Consider the following 23,742-nt stretch of genomic DNA (forward strand, 5'->3'; position numbering starts at 1 on the left):
GTAGGTAACTTTCCATCAGGGACACTTCTAAGATATAACATCCCTTACTCACATTGAAAGAAATAATATTTTGATTACCTTGCTTCTCAATACAAAAACTGTATTGATGTGCGAAAGGATCCCATGGAAACTAATGTCAATATGAGGACGAACCAGAGAGAAGACAGACAACAGACTGCAGTTCCCAGGTTGGAGCTACAATGTGGATGAAAAGAAAGGATCATGTGATCAGTAGAAATAATTCTTATGATTTGAGATTAGATTAAGCCAGCTCAGTAAGACTTTAAAGTAGAAAATCATAATCATTTGGTAGGGGAGTTGCTTATGACTAGAAAGCTATCCATTTTCTCATTAAAACAATAGTGTCCCCATGTAATTTTCCCATTGTCCCTGTGAGTGATTAAAACAGAAGAAGAATAAATAGCTGTCCTAGGGAAAGTTGCAGTATGCTCAAATACACTTAGTTCAGTTTAAAAAACTTATGTGATATACGATGTACTGCACATTACATGATATATAATCAATGTATTAAGTGAATAAATGGCCACATATAACAACTCTAGAGCCTTTGCCTCAGACCTCAAGGAAGTATGATGTCATTTTACCTGGGGAAGCACTCTGTATATGGCATTGCCACACTGAGTAACCACCAGGTCCCGGTCAAATATTATGTGGAAAGGAAAAGCTTTGCAGAAGGTATACGGGCTGATGCGTGATTCCTGGGTACCGTTTTCTTCAAATCTATCAAGATCTTCATAAAAATCTTCTTCTTTTGACTCTTTTTCCTCAATTAAAAATTGAGTATGATCACATTCTTCATTTCTTTGCTGAATAACCTGGATTTTTCAGAGGGGGAGATGAGTTAATTGCCTGCATTTCAGTTTACTCAAAATCCTAAATGCCTAAGAAACTGGTTATGAGAATTGCATTTAGAGAGTTAATTTTAAAATATGCATAAATGCAAATACTATGCATGTCTTAAATAGGAAACTATTTCTGGACATTGACTTATGCAATTTGAAGACTGAAAAATTACTTACAATAAAATTGCAAATCTGGTATGAATCCTTCAGCAGCCCAGATGGCTTCTTTGATAGAATTGGGAGAAAATCACCCCCTTGTCCTGGTAGGCTCAGCCCGCTCAGCGAGGTACAATTGTACAGTGAATATCCCACAAACCATACAAAGTGGTTTTATTTAATATGATGAAAAATGATATGTGCAAACAGAAGGAAATGAAATAATAGAGCTACATATTTAAAAATACATGCAATGTCACTTTTTATCCGTCAAATAGCAATTATACAACATACCAAATTGGGTAAGATATAGAAAAAGAGTTATCTCCAATACCACAAGTGGGAGGGGATCTTGATTAAATTTTCTGAAGGGTAGATTGATAATATACAAGTAATCCTTAAAAAGTTGTGCATTCTTCAATCTCATTACAAGTCTAGGAACTCATTCTAGGGAAGCAATCATAATAGTGAGTAAAGCTCTATAATTTACAGAAATAGTGACATTTCTGAAATATTACGCATAGGCAAATACATTATTAAGGTATAGAAAAGATGTTTATTCTTTTAAGAAACCAGACACAACACATCCTCTTCCAAAAGGAAAAACTGTATCTCAACTGTGGCCAGATCCAAATGGGAAGTAGTGGGCACAATAGTTCTTCAGTTATAGCTCAATGAAGGCAGAATGTTGCTCTTTTTGGCTTTTTTTTGCTCATGCATTCCCAGCAGCACACTCTGAGACTTAACGACAAATCACAATTAACGTGACGCTCTTGTACATATTCTTTCAAATCATTTCATGATGAAACTAGGATATTACTCCCTTGAGTGTCACACTCAACTACTATACTGGCTAAATATTAGTATTTTTATCGATGATTTAATTTTTTTAAATTTTTTTTTCAACCTTTTTTATTTATTTTTGGGACAGAGAGAGACAGAGCATGAACGGGGGAGGGGCAGAGAGAGAGGGAGACACAGAATCGGAAACAGACTCCAGGCTCTGAGCCGTCAGCCCAGAGCCTGATGCGGGGCTCGAACTCACGGACCGCGAGATCGTGACCTGGCTGAAGTCGGACGCTTAACCAACTGCGCCACCTAGGCGCCCCATTATCGATGATTTAAACAAGTCTGCTTCACTAAGGATGTTTTCTCTAAAGTTTCATGAACAAAATAAGAGTCAGTCTTCAAATTCAAGCCCAATTTTGATGGTCTGCTCTGGTTCCATTTTAGCTAAAGGAACTGAATTATGTGCAACCTAAATTTACTAATTAATTCCTCAATCTTGTTCCTTTGCTTTGATTAAATTGTCAAAATGAACTGCTTTTTTTAAAAAAAAAATGTTTTTAATGTTTATTTATTTTTGAGAGAGAGAGAGAGAGAGAGAGAGAGAGAGAGAGAGAGAAGGGGACGGGCAGAGAGAGACAGAGACACAGAATCCGAAGCAGGCTCCAGGCTCTGAGCTGTCAGCACGGAGTCCTACGTGGGGCTCGAACTCACGAACCACTAGATCATGAGACCTGCGCCAAAGTCAGACACTTAACCAACTGAGCCACCCAGGTGCCCCTAAATGAACTGCTTTCTGATCATATCTTTAAGCTCTTGTTGGCATATCATTTCTTGACACGGTATAATATTCCTTAAGTAGTTAAATTATCTGGTAACCCTGGACTCGTTAAGCTTACGGATTCAACATAAGAATACTTCAGGAAATTAAAGGTGTCTTTGACAAAAATTAAATATACCAAATATAACTAAAACTGAAAATATTCCAGAAGTCTGTGTGGGAGCACTTAAATACATGAAGGTCACAAGGCAACAAAATATTGTATAAAGGAAACCGTGCAATTAAGTAAAATCTTGAATTTTATATAGAGTGTGCTCACGGCTGCCAATCTCCCATGCCAAGCACACTGATAACCATAGCAACTGCAATCTCCAAGTGCGCCCTGATTTGTGTTTTTTTCTTGAAGTTTCTACGTACTTGTCTTTTGCTCAACCTGCCTAAATAAAGACCAAACACAAGAGTAGACACAGTATGCTAAAAGCCCCTGACAAAGGCTCACTAGGCATAAGTGTAGCGTTAGTTTGGGGTCAGGATCAAAAATAAGAAATGACAGGCATAGAAGATTTTGACTAAATTCCAGTGAGATTCCTAGCCATGGATACATGTTGATTCTCTACCCACGGTTTTAATTTTTTAAATCTCTTTGGATTTGATAATGTCAAGTTACACAGAGTCCTACTTTCTAGTTGTAGAAAAACTAAGGATGCACCTGGGACTCACCCACAAGTGTCACACCAAGAATTGACATCAACTCTTGAAAGAGAGAAAACCACCGAATCTAACATGGCATCACTAGATTAAATATATGGGACACTTTTCCAATATAAACAATTTAAAGATGACAATTTTTATTTTGTATAATATTGTACTTAAAGTTTGGGCTTCCTGTATGTGCTAGAACATAACTCTGACATCTAAGAAATAGCCATAAAGAAAAAAAGTTGAAATAGGATATCTCTCTCCCTAATTCTCTCGAACTTCGAGCAACTAAAAAATGGCTCGTAAGGCTAAACATTCTGGGCACACACCGAGCAGGTGACTGGGAGAGACTGCAGGGTCAAAAAGAGAGAAAAACAATGGTTTTCTTTATTACACAGCTGATGTAGCACTACCCTGATATTTTCACTCAAAACTTAGAGCACGTATTATCAATAGCAACAAATTTTTTAAATATTAAGACCTGACTTCCTTCACCAAGTAATCCAATTTTTTCTAAAAGAACAAAATTTTTAGATCACAAAATGAAAGATTCCAACTATTATTTCAGGAACAGATAAAAAAAATCTACAAAGAGACAATGATCAGTAAAACAATATCTAATATTATATATCTTATATATCTTAGAATTTGACTATCAACATTTTGGGTTTTCTGTATTCTGAAGGCTACAGCTTAACCAGTCACTTTTCCTTCTGCTACCCAGCTGATGCATAGAGGAAATGCAAGCTAGGTTTCACATTGCCTTAAGCAATGTATAATTGGAGAGAGATTTCTGCTGCCATAGGGAAAAAATATCCTGTATAATGATTTCCAAGGCCAAATATAGAATATTGCTGGCGTAGCACTGTTATGGCTCATAAATATGCCTCTGGTGAGGTCCACTAGAAGTGACAGCTACAGGTAAATTCACAGTGTCATGTTTAATATTCTGTATGTCAGATGTGTTCAGAAGAGCCTCCACTACTGACCATTACCTTCATGTCTATTTCAGTGCCATGTATTTGTTGAGCTACTGTTTTGATGATTCCGATGACAATATCCTGAAGTCCTTCTCTCTCTGAGTAGTAGTGCAGAATGAGTCCTTTGCCCTTTTCTGCATCAGTGCACCTAAAGGAAGGCGCACGCATACCTGGGTAGATAGTAGCGAGGTGGTCATGCAGAGCATCAAGATTCTGTAATAAAGAGGAAATGAGGTGAATAAATGATGCTCCCACAATGGCAGCTGACTTTGAGAAAGCAAGATAAGGAAACAAGGCTCAAATCTGACTTTAGTTGGTGGATTGACTGAATAAACATTCACATAACACAGCCTTCCCTTGTGCATGGAGACAACTACAAGGCAAGAACCACACGTGGAGAGAACTTAAGGCTAAAGTAGTGGAATTAATAAAAACATCTGAGCCTATTATCAGTTACTACATTTTTAAAAAGGATAAATAAACAAGTGGGATGCAAAAAGAATGGGCTAAAGCAAAGATATACGTATTTATAGGAGTTTGGGGAAGTTGTATATGCATGTTATGATAAACAATACGGATGCCAAAAGTGACCCCATGTTACCCTCTGTTTACATTACAAACCTAAAAATCATTCATTCAAAAAACTATATCAGAGTGATAAGCATATGAAAATATAAGCATACTACTTTGTGAAGTAATATTTTAGAATTAACATTTTCTAAATTAAAGTGGCAGAATTTCTTCATATTCATTAGTAGCCTCCAATCAAGATACAGCTTCATAGCTGACCTGTGAAATGATTATCTTTTGGACCTGAATCTTGGAAAACTAAAACAAATAAATTTACCAATAAGTATTTTCTGTTCTTTCAGCTTTGCCATTAATAGACCATGCCAAACTAGCATGCATGCGTTACTCACTAATACACAAAACTTGTTTGCATTAACATCACCAGGAGAAATGGTGCAAACAATATGTTTTCCTTAGTCCAACATGGTTTTTCAAATAACAGTTGATAATGTGTTAGTGTATGTGTGTGTATGTGTGTGTGTGAGTGTATGTGTGGATGTGTGTTACACATATATGGTAGGATACCCACAACATAGCATGGTATAAGAATTAAGAACAAGGTAGCTTTAGAATTTAGACTTTGATTTAAAACATGACATTGCCCTCAGCCCCATGACAGCATGGAACTGAATTGTCAACACCTAAATGAGAAAGGAAACAATTATCCCCTAGAGACTACATAAAGGGACATAGCCTTGCTGGCACTTCATTAGAGTCTAGTGAAACTTTAATGGACCTTGACCTCTAAAAATATAGTATAATAAATTTGTGTTGTTTTAGACATTTATATCTGTGGTAATTTGTTATGACAGCAATAAAAACTAATACACCAAGCAAATACTAATCCATCAATAACTGATGATTATCACTAAAAGCAAATGGGTAAAATAAAATAGTTTCAGAATGCCATGAGCATAAAAGAATGCATCAAAAAGGTGCTGGAGATAGGCCAAAATTGAACTATAGTTCCAGTTCCAAATGTCTCAAGGAAGTCAATTAGGGAAACAAAAGTATCTAGTAAGATATTAGGAGGTGAATACAAGGTAGCTCGATGGGTACCCAAATTTGAGAAATATTCCACCAAGGCACCAATGGCACTGTGGTTTAATTTTCTCTCCTCTCCTTTCAATGATTCATCCATTCTATAAAGTTATTTCATATGCATTATATATTATGAACCGTATGTGGTACAGGCTGGTGGCAGGGTAGAGGTTAAGATACAAATCTGCATGACATAAATCTTGACTTTAAGCAGCTCATGGCTCATATCATAAAAGAAATGTACAGAGTGGCTTTTGACGCATAAATATGAGAGCCAATAACTCAGACTTAAAGAGTGGGGTCCAAAGACTTCAAAGTGAAGAAAAGCCCTCAACTAGGTCGTGAAAGATTGACATTCTGATTCAGATAAATGTTTCAACAGTCTTCTTGATTGGGTGAATCTGGTTTATTTTTTAATTGTCTTCATGCCAAGTGATTTTTGTTTTCTTTCTAAAAATTACACCGGTTATAATCAACTCAGGCCAGCTCTTGACAAAAATTTCAGTTCGGCCTGTTTGCCTCTAGAGGCTGCTATTGCCATATAAAAGGAATCGAATATGACAAACCCTGAGTATTGAACAGTTTATGTAAACGACAAGCCGCTGAAGGCCTAAAACTGTTTTATTTGGTTGAGTAGTACAAGGTTCTTCCTATAGTTTTCCTCATGAAAATTCTTCCCGAAAAGGGAAGGCACAAAGACTGTCTGACATAAAGATCCCTTCTGCTACTACTGGTGTTGCAAAAAATGTGACAAAAAATCTGGTGAGAAGAAAAAATCACCAGAAAAAGCTTGATACTTATTTCTATTTCTCAAAGTAAAAATTGAGCTGTTTGCTGTGTTTATAGGAAACATCCTAACGTAATCAGCCCTAACGTACGATGCTATGGCTGATTTCAAAGAAAAAAAGTGGAGTCCAACAAGAACTTGAAAATATGTATCTTAATTTTTTCAAACTGTCCTCTACAAAATGTTTAAATATATCATAAAGCAAGGCCAATATCATTTCCATACTCACCTATTTTCATCTTGTGTCATATTGTGCCATTAGCGCATTTCTATATGCAGCTAAACAGATGACATGAGGCAGTAACAACTGGCACCATTACTGTTAAGCAGCACCATTGATGCTAAGGAAGGTCAGAGATCGGCCAAGATAGCCCAAGACCGCTTTCCCATGAGTCACACAAAGACAGGCACTGCGCCTTAAATGCGGGCCCATTTTCAGGTGCCTGGGTGGGTAGCTCAGTCGTTTAAGCTTCTGACTTTGTCTCAGGTCATGATCTCACGGTTCATGAATTCGAGCCCCCCACTGGGCTCTGTGCTGACAGCCCAGAGCCTAGAGCCTGCTTCAGATTCTGTGTCTCCCTCTCTCTCTGCCCCTCCCCTGCTCACACCCTGTCTCTCTCTACTTTTCTCTCTCAAAAATAAATAAATGTTAATTTTTTTTAATGTGGACCCATTCTAATTTAAATAAAAATACTTATAATACTAAGGTATTAGAATTGGTAATAAAATCGTGTTTAAATTTGTCACTTCAAAGCAAGAGGGACACTAAAACACATCAAGTCAGAATGTTCATCTTTGAAGTTTTTGTGGTAACCAGCTCTCCAGAGATTTGCTGTTTTATTGAATTTGTTATTAATTAAATGGACAAGTAAAGTGCTTTCCCGGAGCATAAAAAATTTAACACCACTTAATGTAATATTGATTTTCTTTAGATTGTATCTAACATAAAAAATACTCTTGAGATTTCTTTAGTTACAGCTTTCCTTACTTGGTTTTATTCTCTCAAAATTAAAGTGACGACTGCAGCCTGTTATATTAGAAATAGAATTCATGTTTAAAAATTAAATTGATTTCATTTGAGTATATTTATATTGCTAAAAATGTGCCTTATTTGTAGTTAGATTGTACTTATTTGCAGCAACCTCGAAGGCCACAAAAAACATTCTCAAAAAAGCCAAGGGAAAACCATGCCCACTTTGTCTAATATTATCTATATAAAGCTAATTATTCATCCACATGGCTGTAGCAATGTATTCTAGAGAACAAGAGTTTCATATTAAAACTGGTATCCTATTTTATTTCTAAATGTGCCCATGGGAGTAGGATTACAAAAAAAGACCTGAATGACCAATTACAAAGAAGTATATACATAAAAGAGACATAAAAAATATATATAGATACACATATTTCAGCATAGTGGATTCCCAGGAAACAATAAAGCAAACCTCAAATATGCTCTGACTTCATTCTTCTTAGCTTTACAATGTTAGAAAACAAAAAAGGGATAGGGAGCAGGTCCATTCATCTATTTTCCCTCAAGAGGCCAAAAAGGTTGGTCAGGTTTTCTGAATTCACTTCCTAATGTTCTGATATCATTTTACTGCTTTTTCTAGAAGCAAAATGAATATACTTTTTCTACTCAGGAATTCTGCTATCCATAAGTCCAATCCATCATGTCACCTAGCATTTATTATTTACAGAAGAAAAATTAGTGCTCTCATCCTGGAAAACTGTGCTGGAGTTCTGGATTCACTACAATCCACAGATTTAGGAAACAAATGAGTATTTATTATTCCTTTGAGAAATACTTTGAAGTTCCATATTTTCAAAGATCTTGGAATGGCTCAAAATAAATGCAAGTTGTCTCTATAATATGCACAGTAAAAATAACTTCATACATAATTACAGAGACAAAGTTTCCAGGAATTAACTACCTCATTTCCCTCCTTCCTTGGCATCTAATGAAAAATCTCTAAATGATCCACATAAGTGGGTGGAGTAAGTCCTTTCCTTGAAAGTTTTAAGAGAGATTTTTCAGTCTCCAAGTAGCCTCTTCCTAGAGAAGGGGGAAAAGGGAGTTGCCTGTGTTATTTGAGAACATTACTGAAGTGTAGAATGGGAAGAAATCTTAAAAAGCAGTCATTTCAAACCTCTCTTTTTTTAAGGAAGGAAAATGAGATAAAGTATCTCCATTGATTTTGCTTCTTACACTTCTGAGAAACACCACCGACACCATTTGTTACAAACAGCCTGCAATTTGCAACAAATTTTGTCGAGTTTGATAAGGAATAAGTCATTTTAGAATTTGAACATAAAAAAATTCAAACAAGCAGGCTCTAAATAAAGTGGAAAACTCAACCCCGTATAATGGGAAGAACCAAGGTTGGGGTGTGAACAGCATGAGATCAGAACAAGTAAAAAGTTAACACTTTTAATGATATTCTTCCTGCCTCTTGGTGCTACTTCCTGCGATGGAGCCTTCCAACTGGAAAGACACAGAGAATCTTTTTAAAAAGAAATAATGTAAGAGTCTATTTTTTTTTATTTTTTTTTCAACGTTTATTTATTTTTTGAGGACAGTGAGAGAGCATGAATGGGGGAGGGGCAGAGAGAGCGAGACACAGAATCGGAAACAGGCTCCAGGCTCCGAGCCATCAGCCCAGAGCCTGACGCGGGGCTCGAACTCACGGACCGCGAGATCGTGACCTGGCTGAAGTCGGAGGCTTAACCGACTGCGCCACCCAGGTGCCCCTGTAAGGGTCTATTTAAAAAGAAATTAGGGGTGCCTGGGTGGCTCAGTCGGTTAAACGCCTGACTTCGGTTCAGGTCATGATCTCAGTTTGTGGGTTCAAGCCCCGTGTCAGGCTCTCTGCTGTCAATGCAAAGCCTGCTTCGTTCGGGTCCTTGGTCTCCCTCACTCTACTCTTCCTCCAACCTCTCTCTGTCTCTCAAAAATAAACATTAAAAAAATTTTTTTTAATTGTTATCAGAGTCACTAAAATTATTTCACTGGTAATATTTTTAAAACTACATATAATTATCACTACCATCCTCTCAAGAGAAATATTTCAATTAAAGAAAAAAAAGACAAATAGTCATAAAATTACCTGCCTAAATTGTTCACTTATTCTACTGTTTTTAAATTCATGTTTAAAAAAAAATCCTGGTTATTTTGTGAAGAAATATACCAATTACTCAAAGAGAAAAAATATCTTACAATTCTAAAATACTCATCTTCCCTTACTTTTCAATTTTAAAATTATAGTTTAAAGAAATTGGCATTTTAGATGTTGAGAAAAAGCTCCTTTTGCAATTCAAAAGTTAAAAATAAAATGAATGGTGCATTTTTGTCTAAGAAATATTGTAAATAATTTAGGGAAGTATTAGAATTTCACAGCTGTTCAGGAAAATCCTCAGATTTCCCAAAATAGCATTTTGCACAAACATTGAAGAATTTTAGATCTGTCATCAATCCCAGATTGCTCCTGGTGGGCTGGCCAAAGCACAACGTTGTGCTTTAAAAGCCAAAACCTTGAGCCAACATGAATTTGAGGAAAATCCCATTGCAGCCTGAACAGAGGTGCTTGTAGAGGAACATTCACATACAGGAACCGAATGAATGAGTGAAACTGCCACCATGCCAAAATTAGGGAAGGAACCGGTGTTTCCAGAAGACGATAACAGAATATGTGTTTGATATTCAACTGAGATTCCGATGCCTATTTAAGCAAGCTCACAATTTCAATCGTGGCGAACCTCTAAGACGGCAAATTGCTCGCTTATTAATTTATTAATTTTTCAGTAATCAACCCTGGCAGCTTCCCATGCTCATTGCAATTTCATTTTACCTCTGTAAAATCATTAGGGAGGTAAAGAATATATAATGTATGTAATCATAATGTAACACCACTGAGAATGAATTGGTAGCCGTGCTATAGATTGACTTGGGTTTCATTCCCTAAGGCTATATATTATCCTTATCAAACATGGCCTATTCAAAGCTCTTGACTCATCCATTAATATGTATATAAGTGTACATATATGTAGTAACGAAAATAAAAAGTAATTTTTTCTATGTAGACATAAAAAATAAAGAGGCAAACAATACGCAGAGTGCTGTCCCAATTATGCATTCCTGCATGTCAAAGCACCCCAAACTGATTGGCTTGAAACAATAATATATCTCTCACGGTTCTGCCAATTTTCTGGACTCAGGAAGTCCTTGGGTTGGAGTCAGATGAAGCTGGCGATGGTGTCATCATAATGCTCTACCAGGCTGTTTTCCCAGGATAGATCACTCAAAAGACTGACAGTGGTTGTTGGCCCTTTGCTGGGAGTTCAGCTCGCGCTGCTGACAACCTACACGTGACCTCTCCATGTAGCTTGGGCTTCTCATTTCATGCTGCTGGGGTCCTGGAGGGAGCATCCTAAGAGCAACTATTCCAAGACACTCAGGTGCAAACTTAAAGACTTCTTATGAACAAGCTTAGGAAGTATCAAAATACCGCCATGTTCTATTGGTCAAATAATCACTAAAGCCAACCCAGATTCAAGGTAAGGCAAATTCCACCTCTTGATGGGAGTGACAAAATCATATTGCACAGGAGCATGTGACATAGATATTAATGCAGTGATTTTTGGAAAAATACGATCTACAATAATGCAAACAGGACACTGGAAGTAAGATGAGCATAACTTGAGTGGAAATGCTGTCAAACTGGACATTCCTTACTAGCTATTTTTTTCTTTTTTCTTTTTTTTTTTAATGAAGCTTTCAAATCCTACATATTTCCTGTGGTATTTTAATCAATACAGTAGAGGCTTCAAATAGAAATTTACTACAGTAGCAGCATGAAACTACATGTTTTATTCTTAATTTAAGAATAAGAAAATGGCAGAATAGAAGAAAAACTTGCTGATATAAGGTCTTATTTTTAGGACAACATATTCAAATAACACGTATACAATTCAAAATTAAAAATGTCTTCCTGTTTTCGTTCGTCTCTTTTTGATAAATCATGTTTCTTTCCATTTACTAAATCACCTAAAGGATAATAATACATTCCAAAGTTTATCTACTTTTATCACTAGTCCACAAATCGATGGTTTCACAGGAGATTTAAAGAAAAACAATTCCAAACTATGTAATGTTGAGAAGTGTAATGTTTCTAAAAAGTTTCTTCTGAAAATGTTTCCTCAGTTGGGGCATCTGGGTGGCTCAGTTGGTTAAGCTTCTAACTCTTGATTTTGGTTCAGGTCACGGTCTCACAGTTGTAGGATTGAACCCTGCTTCAAGTCTCCTGTGGGGTTCTGCACTGACAGCATGGTGCCTACTTGGGATTCTCTCACTCCCTCTCTCCTCTGCTTCCCCCCCCCCCCCACCTTACACACTGGTGTTCTCTCTCCTCTCTCTCTCTCTCTCTCAAAAAAGAAATAATCATTTAAAAATAAATGAAAAACATAAATAAATAAATATTCCCTATACTTAGCCATTTAGTAGTTTTAGATGTTTTTTGTTAAGTCTTGAGGTAGATTAAAAATAAGCATGGTGTAAAAGTTTTAAAATTTAATTTGGAGGCACCAAAGATAAGCAGGGTCACAAATTTGATATTAGTAGCAAAGCCTTTTAAATAAGATCTGTTCGTTATTTAAACTGTTTAAATTGTTAAATTTAAATCATTAAATTGTTTCAATTGACTAATCAAAGGAAATGATAAAATTTACATGAGAAACATTTTTCTGGAACTAAAAGACAGATAATATCTATTCAGTGTGTTCTGAAATATAATATTTCTATAAAGGAGAAGAACAATTATCTGAATAAAATAGCTTGAGCCAAGTACACACACACACACACACACACACACACACACAATTCAGAATTAACTAATTCTAACATTCAAAGACTCTCTATTACTCTTAAATACAGAGAACAAACTGAGGGTTGATGGGGGGTGGGGGAGAGGGGAAAATGGGTGATGGACATTGAGGAGGGCACTTGTTGGGATGAGCACTAAGTGTTGTATGTAAGCGATGAATCATGGGAATCTAATCCCAAAGCCAAGAGCACACTGTATACACTGTATGTTAGCCAGCTTGACAATAACCAAACAAAAACAAAAACAAAGACTATTGATTGCTTATTATATGCTGTTCCTGGTACTCAAAACTTTTGAAAATTATTTCAGGAAAAGCAAAAATAGAATATATGTTAAATTCTTAATAATGTGTACAATTGAGAGGCTGAGGACAGACAACTTCCAAGGACATCCTCTTTAGAACCATGATGAATGGTCAGGGCTGCCCAGCCTAAGGCATGGCCAAATGATTTCCCACGTTGTAATTCCAGTAGCTATTATACTGTTGCCTGGGAATTCCAAATGGAGATATTAGGACGATCATTTTATAAGTTTCCATAGATATAAATAATGTAACTTGTACGTTAATTAATAAACACTAATTTGCCCTGTCCACATATGATGGACATTTCAAACTATAATTCATCTCTAAATAAAATTATAGAGTCTCCTCAAAATGAGTTTTTTTTATCTTTAATACAAGAATTAATCTTGAGCTCTTATTGCATTCGCTTCCTATTTTTGTGGAAACAAGCAAACCTTCATTCTTCAATCTTCAAAATGGTATTTATTCTTTCCCAGATACAAACTGTATCTGTGGAGATACCATCATTAAGAGATTATACATGGTCTCTGGCTCCATGAAGTTTACATTCCAGCCCGACAAACAGGAAATGATAATACAGTCTGAGAAACATGAAAACATGGGAAACAGCAATTGCCCTGAGGCCAGAGATTGGAGAGAGGGGTGGTGTCTTCCTGGACAAGTAGTTTGACCAGCAAGATAAACAGGATTTATTTAGATGAAAAGTATCAGTAACAGTGCTCCAGACAAAGGGAAGAGCAGGTGCAAAAACTCAGAGGATAGAGACAGAAAGATAAAAACAAAGATTCTAAAGGAAATTCTGTTTGGCTAGGCTGGGGGAGAGGAAGAGGAAGGATGGATAGGGGATGTAAGTAGTTTGAACTGCTTTAAGTACTTTCTACATTTTCCAGTGAGTAACTGAAAAGCATTGAAGGGTTTAAGCAAGAAAATAATATAATGAGATATATTTGCATTTCAGAAAAACCAGTAGAGTGGAAAAGAGATTGGAAGAGTCTTGAAGGGAGGCCAGGTAACCCATCCAATCTCTAGAGAATGATAGCTCCCACAGAAGGGTAGAGGAAATGAAAAAAAGTGGTAGAATTCTCAAAATACAGTATTTAAGAAACAGACTCTAAGGATTTGATTACTGATTAAAATCAGGGGGTGAAAAAGAAAGAAGAGTTTTTAAACTCCATTTATTTTTTAGTGTTTATTTATTACTTTGAGAGAGAGAAAACATGCAAGCAAGAGAGAGAATCCCAAGCAGGCTCCTTGCTATCAGCCTGATATGGAGCTTAATCCCATGAACTGTGAAATCATGACCCAAGCCAAAAGCAAGATTCGGACACTCAACCAAATGAGCCACCCAGGTGCCCCTAAACTCTCTTTAAAATGAGACCCAGTTTATCTTTCTCTTTGGTGAAGGATTAAAGTCTACAAAAACTAATGTTTTGTTGATTTATGTAACAAAAAATGTAAATTTTTTATACGTGAATGAAGATCTGAAGACAATTTATGAAAATCAGTGGCTTTATTTCATAGGATCTTAAAAAAATTTATTGAAATCAGTTGCTTCATTTTATAATCACTTACACAGAATAAAAATATTCATTTAATTTCTATAGAAATAGGTTAATCATAAGATAAATACCTACTTTTAAGAAAAGGAGTATTTTAGTACATTCAATTTGCTGTTAAGATAATGCAATTTGAAAAAGAGGAAAAAAAAGAATTAGATAAAAAATACATAATATTGGTGAAAACTTCACAGTATTCTAACTTTCTAGTTTCTTCATTTTCACACACTGGGAGACAAAATCATGTGCAACTTAAAGACATGTTAACTAAAGCTGCCTACTGATTTGAGGAAAAGGGACCTAGGCTTCTTTGAAATAATACTGTCCAGTGGAAACAAAAGGCAATTATAGCCACTAAAGCAAGCCACAAATACTAGTCACGTGTGTAATGTTCAATTTTATAGCCTTCATGTTTAAAAAAGAAAAAAGAAACAGGCAAAATTAATGTCCGTGATATATTTTATATAACTTTATATACCCAAAATATTATCATTCTAACATGTAATTTATATGAAATATTTATTAGCTATTTTGTGTTCTTTTAGTAATTCTTTTTGCCTTTGAAATCTCCTGTGTATTTTGCACCTAGCACATCACATTTCAAATATAATAGTAGGGGCGCCTGGATGGCCCAATGGGTTAAGCGTCTGACTTTGACTCAGGTCATGACCTCATGGTTCATGGGTTGAGGTCATGGTATCACTGTTCATGGGTTTGAGCCCTGCCTTGGGCTCTGCGCTGACAGCTCATAGCCTGGAGCCTGCTTCTGATTCTGTGTCTCCTTCTCTGCCTGCCTCTCCCCAGCTCACACCTGTGTGTGTGTCTCTCTCAAAAATGAACATTAAAAAAAAACTTCAAATGCATATTAGGCACATGTGGCTAGCGGCTATCCTATTGGATGGTGCAGTTCTAGAACCTGGAGAAACACACCAATAGGCTGCTTGCTCCCTTCCTGGGCCATTACAAATTTAGCAAAAGGTCAATGAATAAAGGTTAAAAGAAAAAATTGTTAAGATCCTTTGGATAGTTGTTTCCTTATGCAGACGTGGCCACTGGGAACAAAAGTTAAAATTAAGACAGAGGAATCACAAATTGAAACTTTGCTAGTAAGGTGGCAAAAGGCAACAAAAGTATTAAAAAATGGAATTATGTATTCAAAAATCCAAAATCCCAATAAACTTTAAATATCAAACTTTAATCCATTTAAAATAACTCATTTACATACAGCCTTTTAAAGTTTAATTTAAAAATCTCCTGGCAGCGACTTCATTTGGAAGTGGCAGGTTTTTTGTTTTTTTTTTTTTTGACACCAGTAGTTCTGTAAATCCATGGCAGGGGATTGCAAACCAGTTTCCATCTTGATTTAATGCTGTTTTAAGTTTGTAAGAAAAATGTCACTATGTAAACAGCAGACATTTTGATTAAACACGAAAGTTCTTATTTTGGCTGTTAAATCAATAATGCAGCTGGATTGAAAGTAGTTTACATTCCCTCAAAACTGGGCTTTGGTTCAGCTAGTATTGCACTGACATCATTTTCCAGCAAGATCTGGCTGCCTTCAGCAGCTGGTGTAGAAATATCCTTTACAAACAACCACATAATTTTCAACCTTAACACATTTCAAGAAGAGGGTCTTACAAATTCCTGTGCTTAAAATAGGGCGGTCAATCCAAAAATAGTCTCTCATCTAATGTGTAATTTACTGGTAAAAATTTTTAAGGTAATTTAAACAAGAATAGAAGACAAAGGCCTCTGGGGACATTAGTTCTTTCATTTCACCTGAAACCAACTTTGGAAGCGCGTTCCTACTTTCCTTTCTACAGCAGGCTAATTAATATGTAACTGGGAGCAATGCTTCTCACACTTGTTTTGAAAGCTCCTGAAAGTCACGGTGCTTTCTCCTCAACGTTGAGCCCAGGTCGAACTTCACAGATACTGATGTACTATTTAATTATGCTATACAAACTAGGAATGCCTTAAAAGAGAAAATAAGACCACATTATATACATTTAAAACATAAAACCAGGGGCGCCTGGGTGGCTCAGTCGGTTAAGCGGCCGACTTCGGCTCAGGTCATGATCTTGCGGTCCGTGAGTTCAAGCCCCACGTCAGGCTCTGTGCTGACAGCTCAGAGCCTGGAGCCTGTTTCAGATTCTGTGTCTCCCTCTCTCTGACCCTCCCCCATTCATGAGCTGTCTCTTCCTGTCTCAGAAATAAATAAATGTTAAAAAAAAAAATTAAAACATAAAACCACAATTACCAGTACATACAAACCATTAAAAAGGAGGCAGTGAAACAGATCACAACAGACCATGTTGAGATTTTCAGAGATCATTAATTTACAACTTGAATATTCAAGATCAGCAATCAAAAGTTAAAGAAAAAATATGAAACAAAAATGCTAAAATGTATTCAAGACTACCCAATAACCATAATTTTATATGAATTAGAAAAAGTCACTATGATTCCATTTTGGTAGGAAGACAACTCTCATCTAGTTGGCTGAGCAACAGTATTCTAAAGCCTCTGCTTAAGAATCCCTAACTCAGAACCTTTAACTACAGGACCTCAAATCGCTTACCTGTAGAAATTCTCTGACATTAGATCCCAGGACACGCAAGATTGTATCATAACCAGATTCTTGACAAAAGACAAAAAACATCTTCCCAAACATTTGGAGGATTTCTCCAGCATTGAGATCTATTTTATAGATTTGAGAGAACAACAATAAAATATATTATAGCTAGAATATTGTTAGTGGGAAGAATGAAAATAGGTGTGTAATGTAGAGTTAAAACATCCTCAATTTTTGTGCAAGTAGACATAGATTACAAGAGAAAATAATGGCCTGAACAATACAATGAAATCTTTGAAGACAACACATTGACAGGTAAGCAGTGTCAATTTGTACTTATATATAAAATAATCAGTTTCTCAGCTTTCACGAGAAACTACTAAATTAATTTCTAGCTTTTTAAAACAGATATTTAATGTATTAACTTATTTTTTCTGCAAAGTACAGAAGGAAAATCATCAAGAATGCACATGACTTAATTCTGTGGTGAAAAATGGTTTTCTTCAGGTAAATACACATATTTAATAAGTTGGTTGCATATAGTGTCCCCCAATATTCTCTTCTTTCTTAATGTTCAATTATTAATATTTCCTAAAATCTTCAATTTTTTTTCTATAACATCAATTTTAATTGCTGTCTCATTAACACAGGAACACAACAATTTATTTAATCAATCCACTCTTATGGAAAATGCAGACTTTTCCAATTTTGATAATACAAGTAATCCTGAAGTGAAAACATACATAAATCTTAATGCAAATAAACATAATAATTATGAAAAATTCCCAAAGGGTTTGTAGATTTATTTAAGAGACTTTGACTAACGATGCAAAATTATTCTCTACAATGTGTTAATTTACCATCAGATGAAAAATGTGTGCAATTTCCCCTTTATCTCTACTTTTGACTACACTAAACATTTAATTTTTTAAAACTTGCCAAATTTGTATGAAAAACTTATTTCAGACTTTTTTCAGTTTTGATTACTAATGAGGCTGAATATTTTTATTATTAACAATTTACTGTACTTTCTTTGTAATTCTTGTATTCTGCAATAGACATTTGCTCTTCTACTCACAGTTGGCAAAGCTACAAAGCATCTTTTCATTCTACCCAAACTGTAGCCTGGTTGTAAATTAAGCACTGTGTCAATAACTTTGAGATCAACGTTTTTTTTCCGTGACGCTCTTTTTAAATTTTGTCTACTTTGTATGAGCTTTCCCGGGCATAGACCTCAGTTTCTTGTTTCTTTTACCAACAGTTAACAGAATCCATGATCGCAAGAGAGATTTGAGGACAGTTTCCTCATACTACCCTTTTGTAATTACTATGTTGTTGACACCAAAACTAAAGTTATTATTACATTAAGTGTAAAAATTTTTTTCCTCCCCCAACAGATGGCTTTCTGTGAGGGGGTGCAGAGAGCTTCTCCATTCTCCAAAGAGCTTGTAAAGGAAAACTGGGTCTCAGTGTAGCCTGGGCCTTCCCTCCACCATTGTGCAGTGTACAACCTGCATAACTATACAATGGGATGTTGGTTTGTGTATTCCTTTGGGCTTCTTCTACGTGTAACTTAGACAAAGAACGAACGTCACGTTCAACTTACTGAGGACTTTGCTTGCAGCAGCAACCAAATCGTAAGTTTTAGAATCATCATATATTATTCTGACAAGAAACTGTCCTTCTTCATCTAACTGTGCCTCTTTTCTGGAAAACAAAAACAAGAGACGGGAAAAAAGTTGAAATAAAAGAGTAGCTACCACAGTTACAATGATTGCTTAAACCATGGTTGTATACCTGAACTAGGATATTTTTGGCAAGTTTGTTGAAATCAATGTCATTTGCCTAAAAGTCTAGTGCTCAAGAAGGGATTATTTCACATTCCCCTCCTCAAATTAAAATGATATATTTAAGCATATTTTAGCAAAACTTACATGTATATAGTAATGCCCAATGCATTTACCTGATAGTAATGTATATAGTAATGCCCAATGCATTTACCTGATAGTAAACAGAATCAAGAAATAAGTTTCGGTTTAACAAATGGTTGGCAAATATTTGTTGAGTCCCTATATGTACCAGGCATTGTTCCAGGGATTAGGGATAGAACCTTTAGCAAGTTAAACAAAAATACATGACCTCTTGCAACATATGCATTCTAGGAGGGGAGACAGACAGGAATAAAACTAGTACGTAACACATAATGGCAAGTAGTGTGAAGAAAAATAAAGACACGTAGAGGGGGAGGGAGCTTGAGTACAAAAGCCAGGAAGCCTCACTGAGAGGCAAGTGAGAGGAGTCTGAAGAAGCTTTGGGACTGAGCCATGAGCAAGGTGGGGCGGGCTAGGCAGGAGCAGTCTGGGTGTCTGAGGACCAGCAGAGCCCAGCGTGCCTGGAACAGAGGTGGGGGGCAGAGTAGCTGTAAGAGAATGAGTCAGAGTGGTAACAAGGAGGCCGGGTGGACATTCACTTGAAAGAGATGGATAATTCTGGCCCTTGTGATACGAGCAGTGAGACAAACTGACGTAGGTTAAAGGACTTAATCGTGCTGCTGCATTGAGACCAGACCAGAAGGGTCTAGGACAAAGTGAGGAGACCAGCTAGGAGGCAACTGTCAAAACCCAGGCGAGAAAGGCTGGTAACTTGATTCAGAGTGGAAGCAGTGAATAGAGGAAGTGGTCGAGATGAAATATATTCTGCAGGCAAATCCAACATGATCTACAGATGGATTGGATCCAGGGTGTGAGAGAAGGGAAGGGCACACAGATGACACCGAGGTTGTAGCCTGAGAAACTGGAAGGGTGTTGTCACCAACAGGAAACTGGGAAAGGCCAGGCCGTTGGAGGCGGACTGGAGGGGTGTGGGTGAGGGGAGGTAAGATCAAGAGTTACGTTTTAAACACGTTTGAGGTGCCAAGTGGACTGATAAAATCTGCTAACAGATCCTTAGCTTATTACATGCAGTAGCTCAAAATATATAGAGTATTCATTCATTTTTAATAGTTGTCATATATAAATACATTTATTTTGATAGGATTTGGATTATTTTCGCAAACACATGTCCAAAGGAGAAATCTATTATTCACAACATTGCCAGCTGTAGAAGAGAGCTGACAAGTTTGCAGATATCTTTTCCAATGCTAAATTCACAAAAATACGTGGAGCTTGGGTATCAATCTGACTCCCAATCCAATTCCTCTAAATCCCTGTGTGCTGCCAGAAGAATGCAAGACCAACTAGCCACTGTCATCAGGGGAACGTGAAACACTGTAGCTCAAATAGCTCCTTTTGAAACACTGCCAAGGCAGGCCACAGTGCCTTCTCTCTCTCTCTGGAAGCTGCTGTAATCTGTATCACAGCTGCTGTTCATGGTTGGAATACCAGTGTCTGCTCAGGGGGAAAAGCTCCAAATGGTGGCAAGTCTTAGGTCCAGGTGGGATGTAGCTATTCTTAAAAAGTACCCTGTGTTCGTCATAGTATACTACATGTTTCCTTACAGTTATGCATAACAGTGCATGTAAAAGACAAAATGAAACAAGAGAGCCTGATTTCGGTAGGTATGAAAATCTGACTTTCAGAGCCTGAAATTCACCAGCTGAATAAACGTGGACAAATCACACAAAGCACATGAGTATTAAACCCTCACTTTTTAAAAACAAGAGCAATAGTATAACCCAACACCTACACTGTAAGAGAGACAGTATGCAAAAGTATGTTCTAAGTTGTTGAGGAGTCTGTGTGTATATATATACACACACAGTATAATATTATATATATACACACACACACATATATACACAATTATTATATATATACACACATACATATATACACACATTATTATACATACATATTATATATATATATATATATAATTAATGACAATAGGGCTTCTTATGTCTACATATTCAAAAAATTACACAGCTGTGCATAAGATGTGGAAATCTTCCTTTTACTGAACATGCACAGCTATTAAATAAAAGAAACACATGTTCCAAACCGTTAAGTGTTTTTGATACCAGAAGTCAGTGAAATATCCCCAAATTATGAAGATATAATGTACAAACACTGACTTACCTTTTGATAAATGCTATTATGTGTCTTGCACATTATAATTTTTAATTGTGTAAAAATATAAAATAAGGAAAGGAAAAACTTTTTAATTTTTTTTTTCAACGTTTTTTTATTTATTTTTGGGACAGAGAGAGACAGAGCATGAACGGGGAAGGGGCAGAGAGAGAGGGAGACACAGAATCGGAAACAGGCTCCAGGCTCTGAGCCATCAGCCCAGAGCCTGACGCGGGGCTCGAACTCACGGACCGCGAGATCGTGACCTGGCTGAAGTCGGACGCTTAACCGACTGCGCCACCCAGGCGCCCTGGAAAAACTTTTTAAAAATCCTTCATTATTCCGAGAGAACTACTGCTAATATTATATTAGAGTTGTTCATGTTTCAATACATTTGTATGTATAACACAGACCAGATTAAACTGCTTTAAAATCTCCTTTTTAGACTTAGTATTCGATGGATATCTCTTCATGTCAAAAAATATATTTCTATACTTTGCATAAAATTGCAAGTGTAGGCACACTGAAGTTTTAGTATGTATTTAGATTGCTTCTATTTTTTGCAAGTATAAACAATGTTTTGATGCGTACCTTTGTAGCTAATTGATTATATTTCTATGTAAAAATAGAATACATTCCTAGCAACGGAATTGCTGATTTGAAGGATACGGATAGCCTAATTTTTCTCATTTTGCCACTGACATTTTATTACAAAATAGCATTGCTCAACAGATTAGAATTCTGAAGCCTCTGAGGTGACTGGGTGGCTCAGTTGGTTGAGCATCCTACCGGCTCAGGTCATGATCTCACGGTTCATGGGTTCCAGACCCACACTGGGCTCTGTGCTAACAGCTCGGAGCCTGGAGCCTGGAGCCTGCTTCCGATTCTGTGTGTGTCTCTCTCTCTGCCCCTTCCCCACTCCTGCTCTGTCTCTCTCTGTCTCTCAAAAAAAAAAATAGAAATGTAGAGGCGCCTGGGTGGCTCACTCGGTTAAGCGTCCCACTTCGGCTCAGGTCATGATCTTGCAGTCCCGTGAGTTCGAGCCCTGCTTTGGTCTCTGTGCTGACAGCTCAGAGTCTGGAGCCTACTTCTGCTTTGGTTTCTGTGTCTCCCTCTCTCTCTCTGCCCCTCCCCAGTTTGCATTCTGTCTCTCTCTCAAAAATAAACATTAAAAAATCTAAAAAAAAAAAATGTTTAAAAAAAGAATTTTGAAGCCTCTAACTTAGGGCATTCTAATAAAATATAGATATGTTTTAATTAAATATAACATAATAAAATATAAATTAATTTATGTTTTCACTGTGCCCTCTTCCAATGGGATAAATCAAATGACGTAAATTTCTGTAATAAATTCACTTTCTCGGAAACACTCACCAATCTATAACAAGAGTTAAATGAATGAAGTATAAGCAGTATACTCAATCTCTCTTCATAAAATAGAAGAATGGCCATTTCCCTAGAAATCCCCTAACCATGAGTCAATGCATTCCTTCTTTCCTTTCTCTTGTTTTAATAAAACAAGCTCCCTTATCTTTTAAGTTTTACTTCCTGAAGTGATCAGACCCACATGCTCCCTGGAGGGAGGCTGAACTATAAATTAAACAGTAGTACATGGAAGGAAGTCATCATCTTCTTTGAAAAATGTTACACTAAATTCTAATTAATTATTTAAAACACTTAGAATTCCTTATTTACATTTATTTTAGAAATCTTTTGGAATTTTGGGTGGCCCTTTAATTACTCTCCCCACCCCCAGCCCCAGGAGGAGGTATTTTGCCACAAATATTTGAGCACCTATTACTCCCCAGGCATTTTCTTAGGTACTTTTGATACATCAATGAAGGAAATAAAGATCCCTGCCCTCACAGAGCTTACATTTTAACTGGCAGAAACAATGAGCAATAAACATATCCTCAAATTTTATAATCTATCATGAGGTGATAAATGCTACAAAAGAAAGTAGATTAGGATAAAAGGGTAAGAGTAAGGATGTAGAAAGAAGAGGAAGGATGCACTGTTAAATACAGTGATTATGAGGAGTTTCCTTGGAGAAGTTAATTTCCAAGCAAAATTTTAGCAGGTAAAATTGATCTCCATGACCTAATCTTCCCGGACCCATTTTCCTTCCTTCTGGAGCTCATTCTTCATTTTTTTCCTTCTTTGGGGGAAAAGTGAATTGGGGATATCACAGACACTTTAGTGCAAAATGGTTTAATACATTAGACTGAGCAGGAGAATTCACAGTGCAAAAGGAATAATATGCAAAGGAATTAATTTCAGGCAATAGGGTCACTGAAGCTACTAGAAATGCTTGCTCAGTGTGTCTCCATTCTCAATACTATTTTTCTTCTAACCTCTGGACAAATTTATATTTGTTCAGACTTTATACTGTCAAATGATTTAGCCTCCAGAGGATGCAGAGATGTGACAATAATAGATCTCAGAAACATCTTCAAGATATGTCTGCCACTATTTTTTTGAAGGAAGCTTCAATGGGCTTCCTTCTGACCTTATCTCCTTGGTTTTGGAGATGTTTTTTCGCTAGCTACCTACAACCACAGAGGGTAACCAGCAAATGTGAGAAAAGCTGGGAAGAGGATATTCAGATTACATAAAGGACTTATACAATTCAAGTAATATGACCTCACCTCATAAATCTCCGTAAGTTTCTAGCTTTTTTCATAAAAGAAAAGCAAAG

At 36.5% G+C, this 23,742-nt stretch overlaps 1 protein-coding gene across 3 annotated transcripts in view; it reads right to left on the reverse strand.

Annotated features, from left to right (window-relative positions):
* The window catches only part of GUCY1B1 (guanylate cyclase 1 soluble subunit beta 1), a 47,612-nt gene that overhangs the window by 11,439 nt on the left and 12,431 nt on the right, over positions 1 to 23,742 (reverse strand). For all 3 annotated transcript variants that reach the window (XM_023252746.2, XM_045055742.1, XM_045055743.1), the window contains exons 3-7: positions 18,584 to 18,684; positions 16,984 to 17,102; positions 4,281 to 4,478; positions 606 to 836; positions 79 to 195 (exon numbers count right to left, since the gene is read on the reverse strand). In XM_023252746.2, the coding sequence (XP_023108514.2) occupies positions 79 to 195; positions 606 to 836; positions 4,281 to 4,478; positions 16,984 to 17,102; positions 18,584 to 18,684 (766 nt within the window). The remainder of the gene's footprint in view (positions 1 to 78; positions 196 to 605; positions 837 to 4,280; positions 4,479 to 16,983; positions 17,103 to 18,583; positions 18,685 to 23,742) is intronic.

The sequence above is a fragment of the Felis catus genome, chromosome B1 (assembly GCF_018350175.1).
Source record: "Felis catus isolate Fca126 chromosome B1, F.catus_Fca126_mat1.0, whole genome shotgun sequence".
NCBI lineage: Eukaryota > Metazoa > Chordata > Mammalia > Carnivora > Felidae > Felis > Felis catus.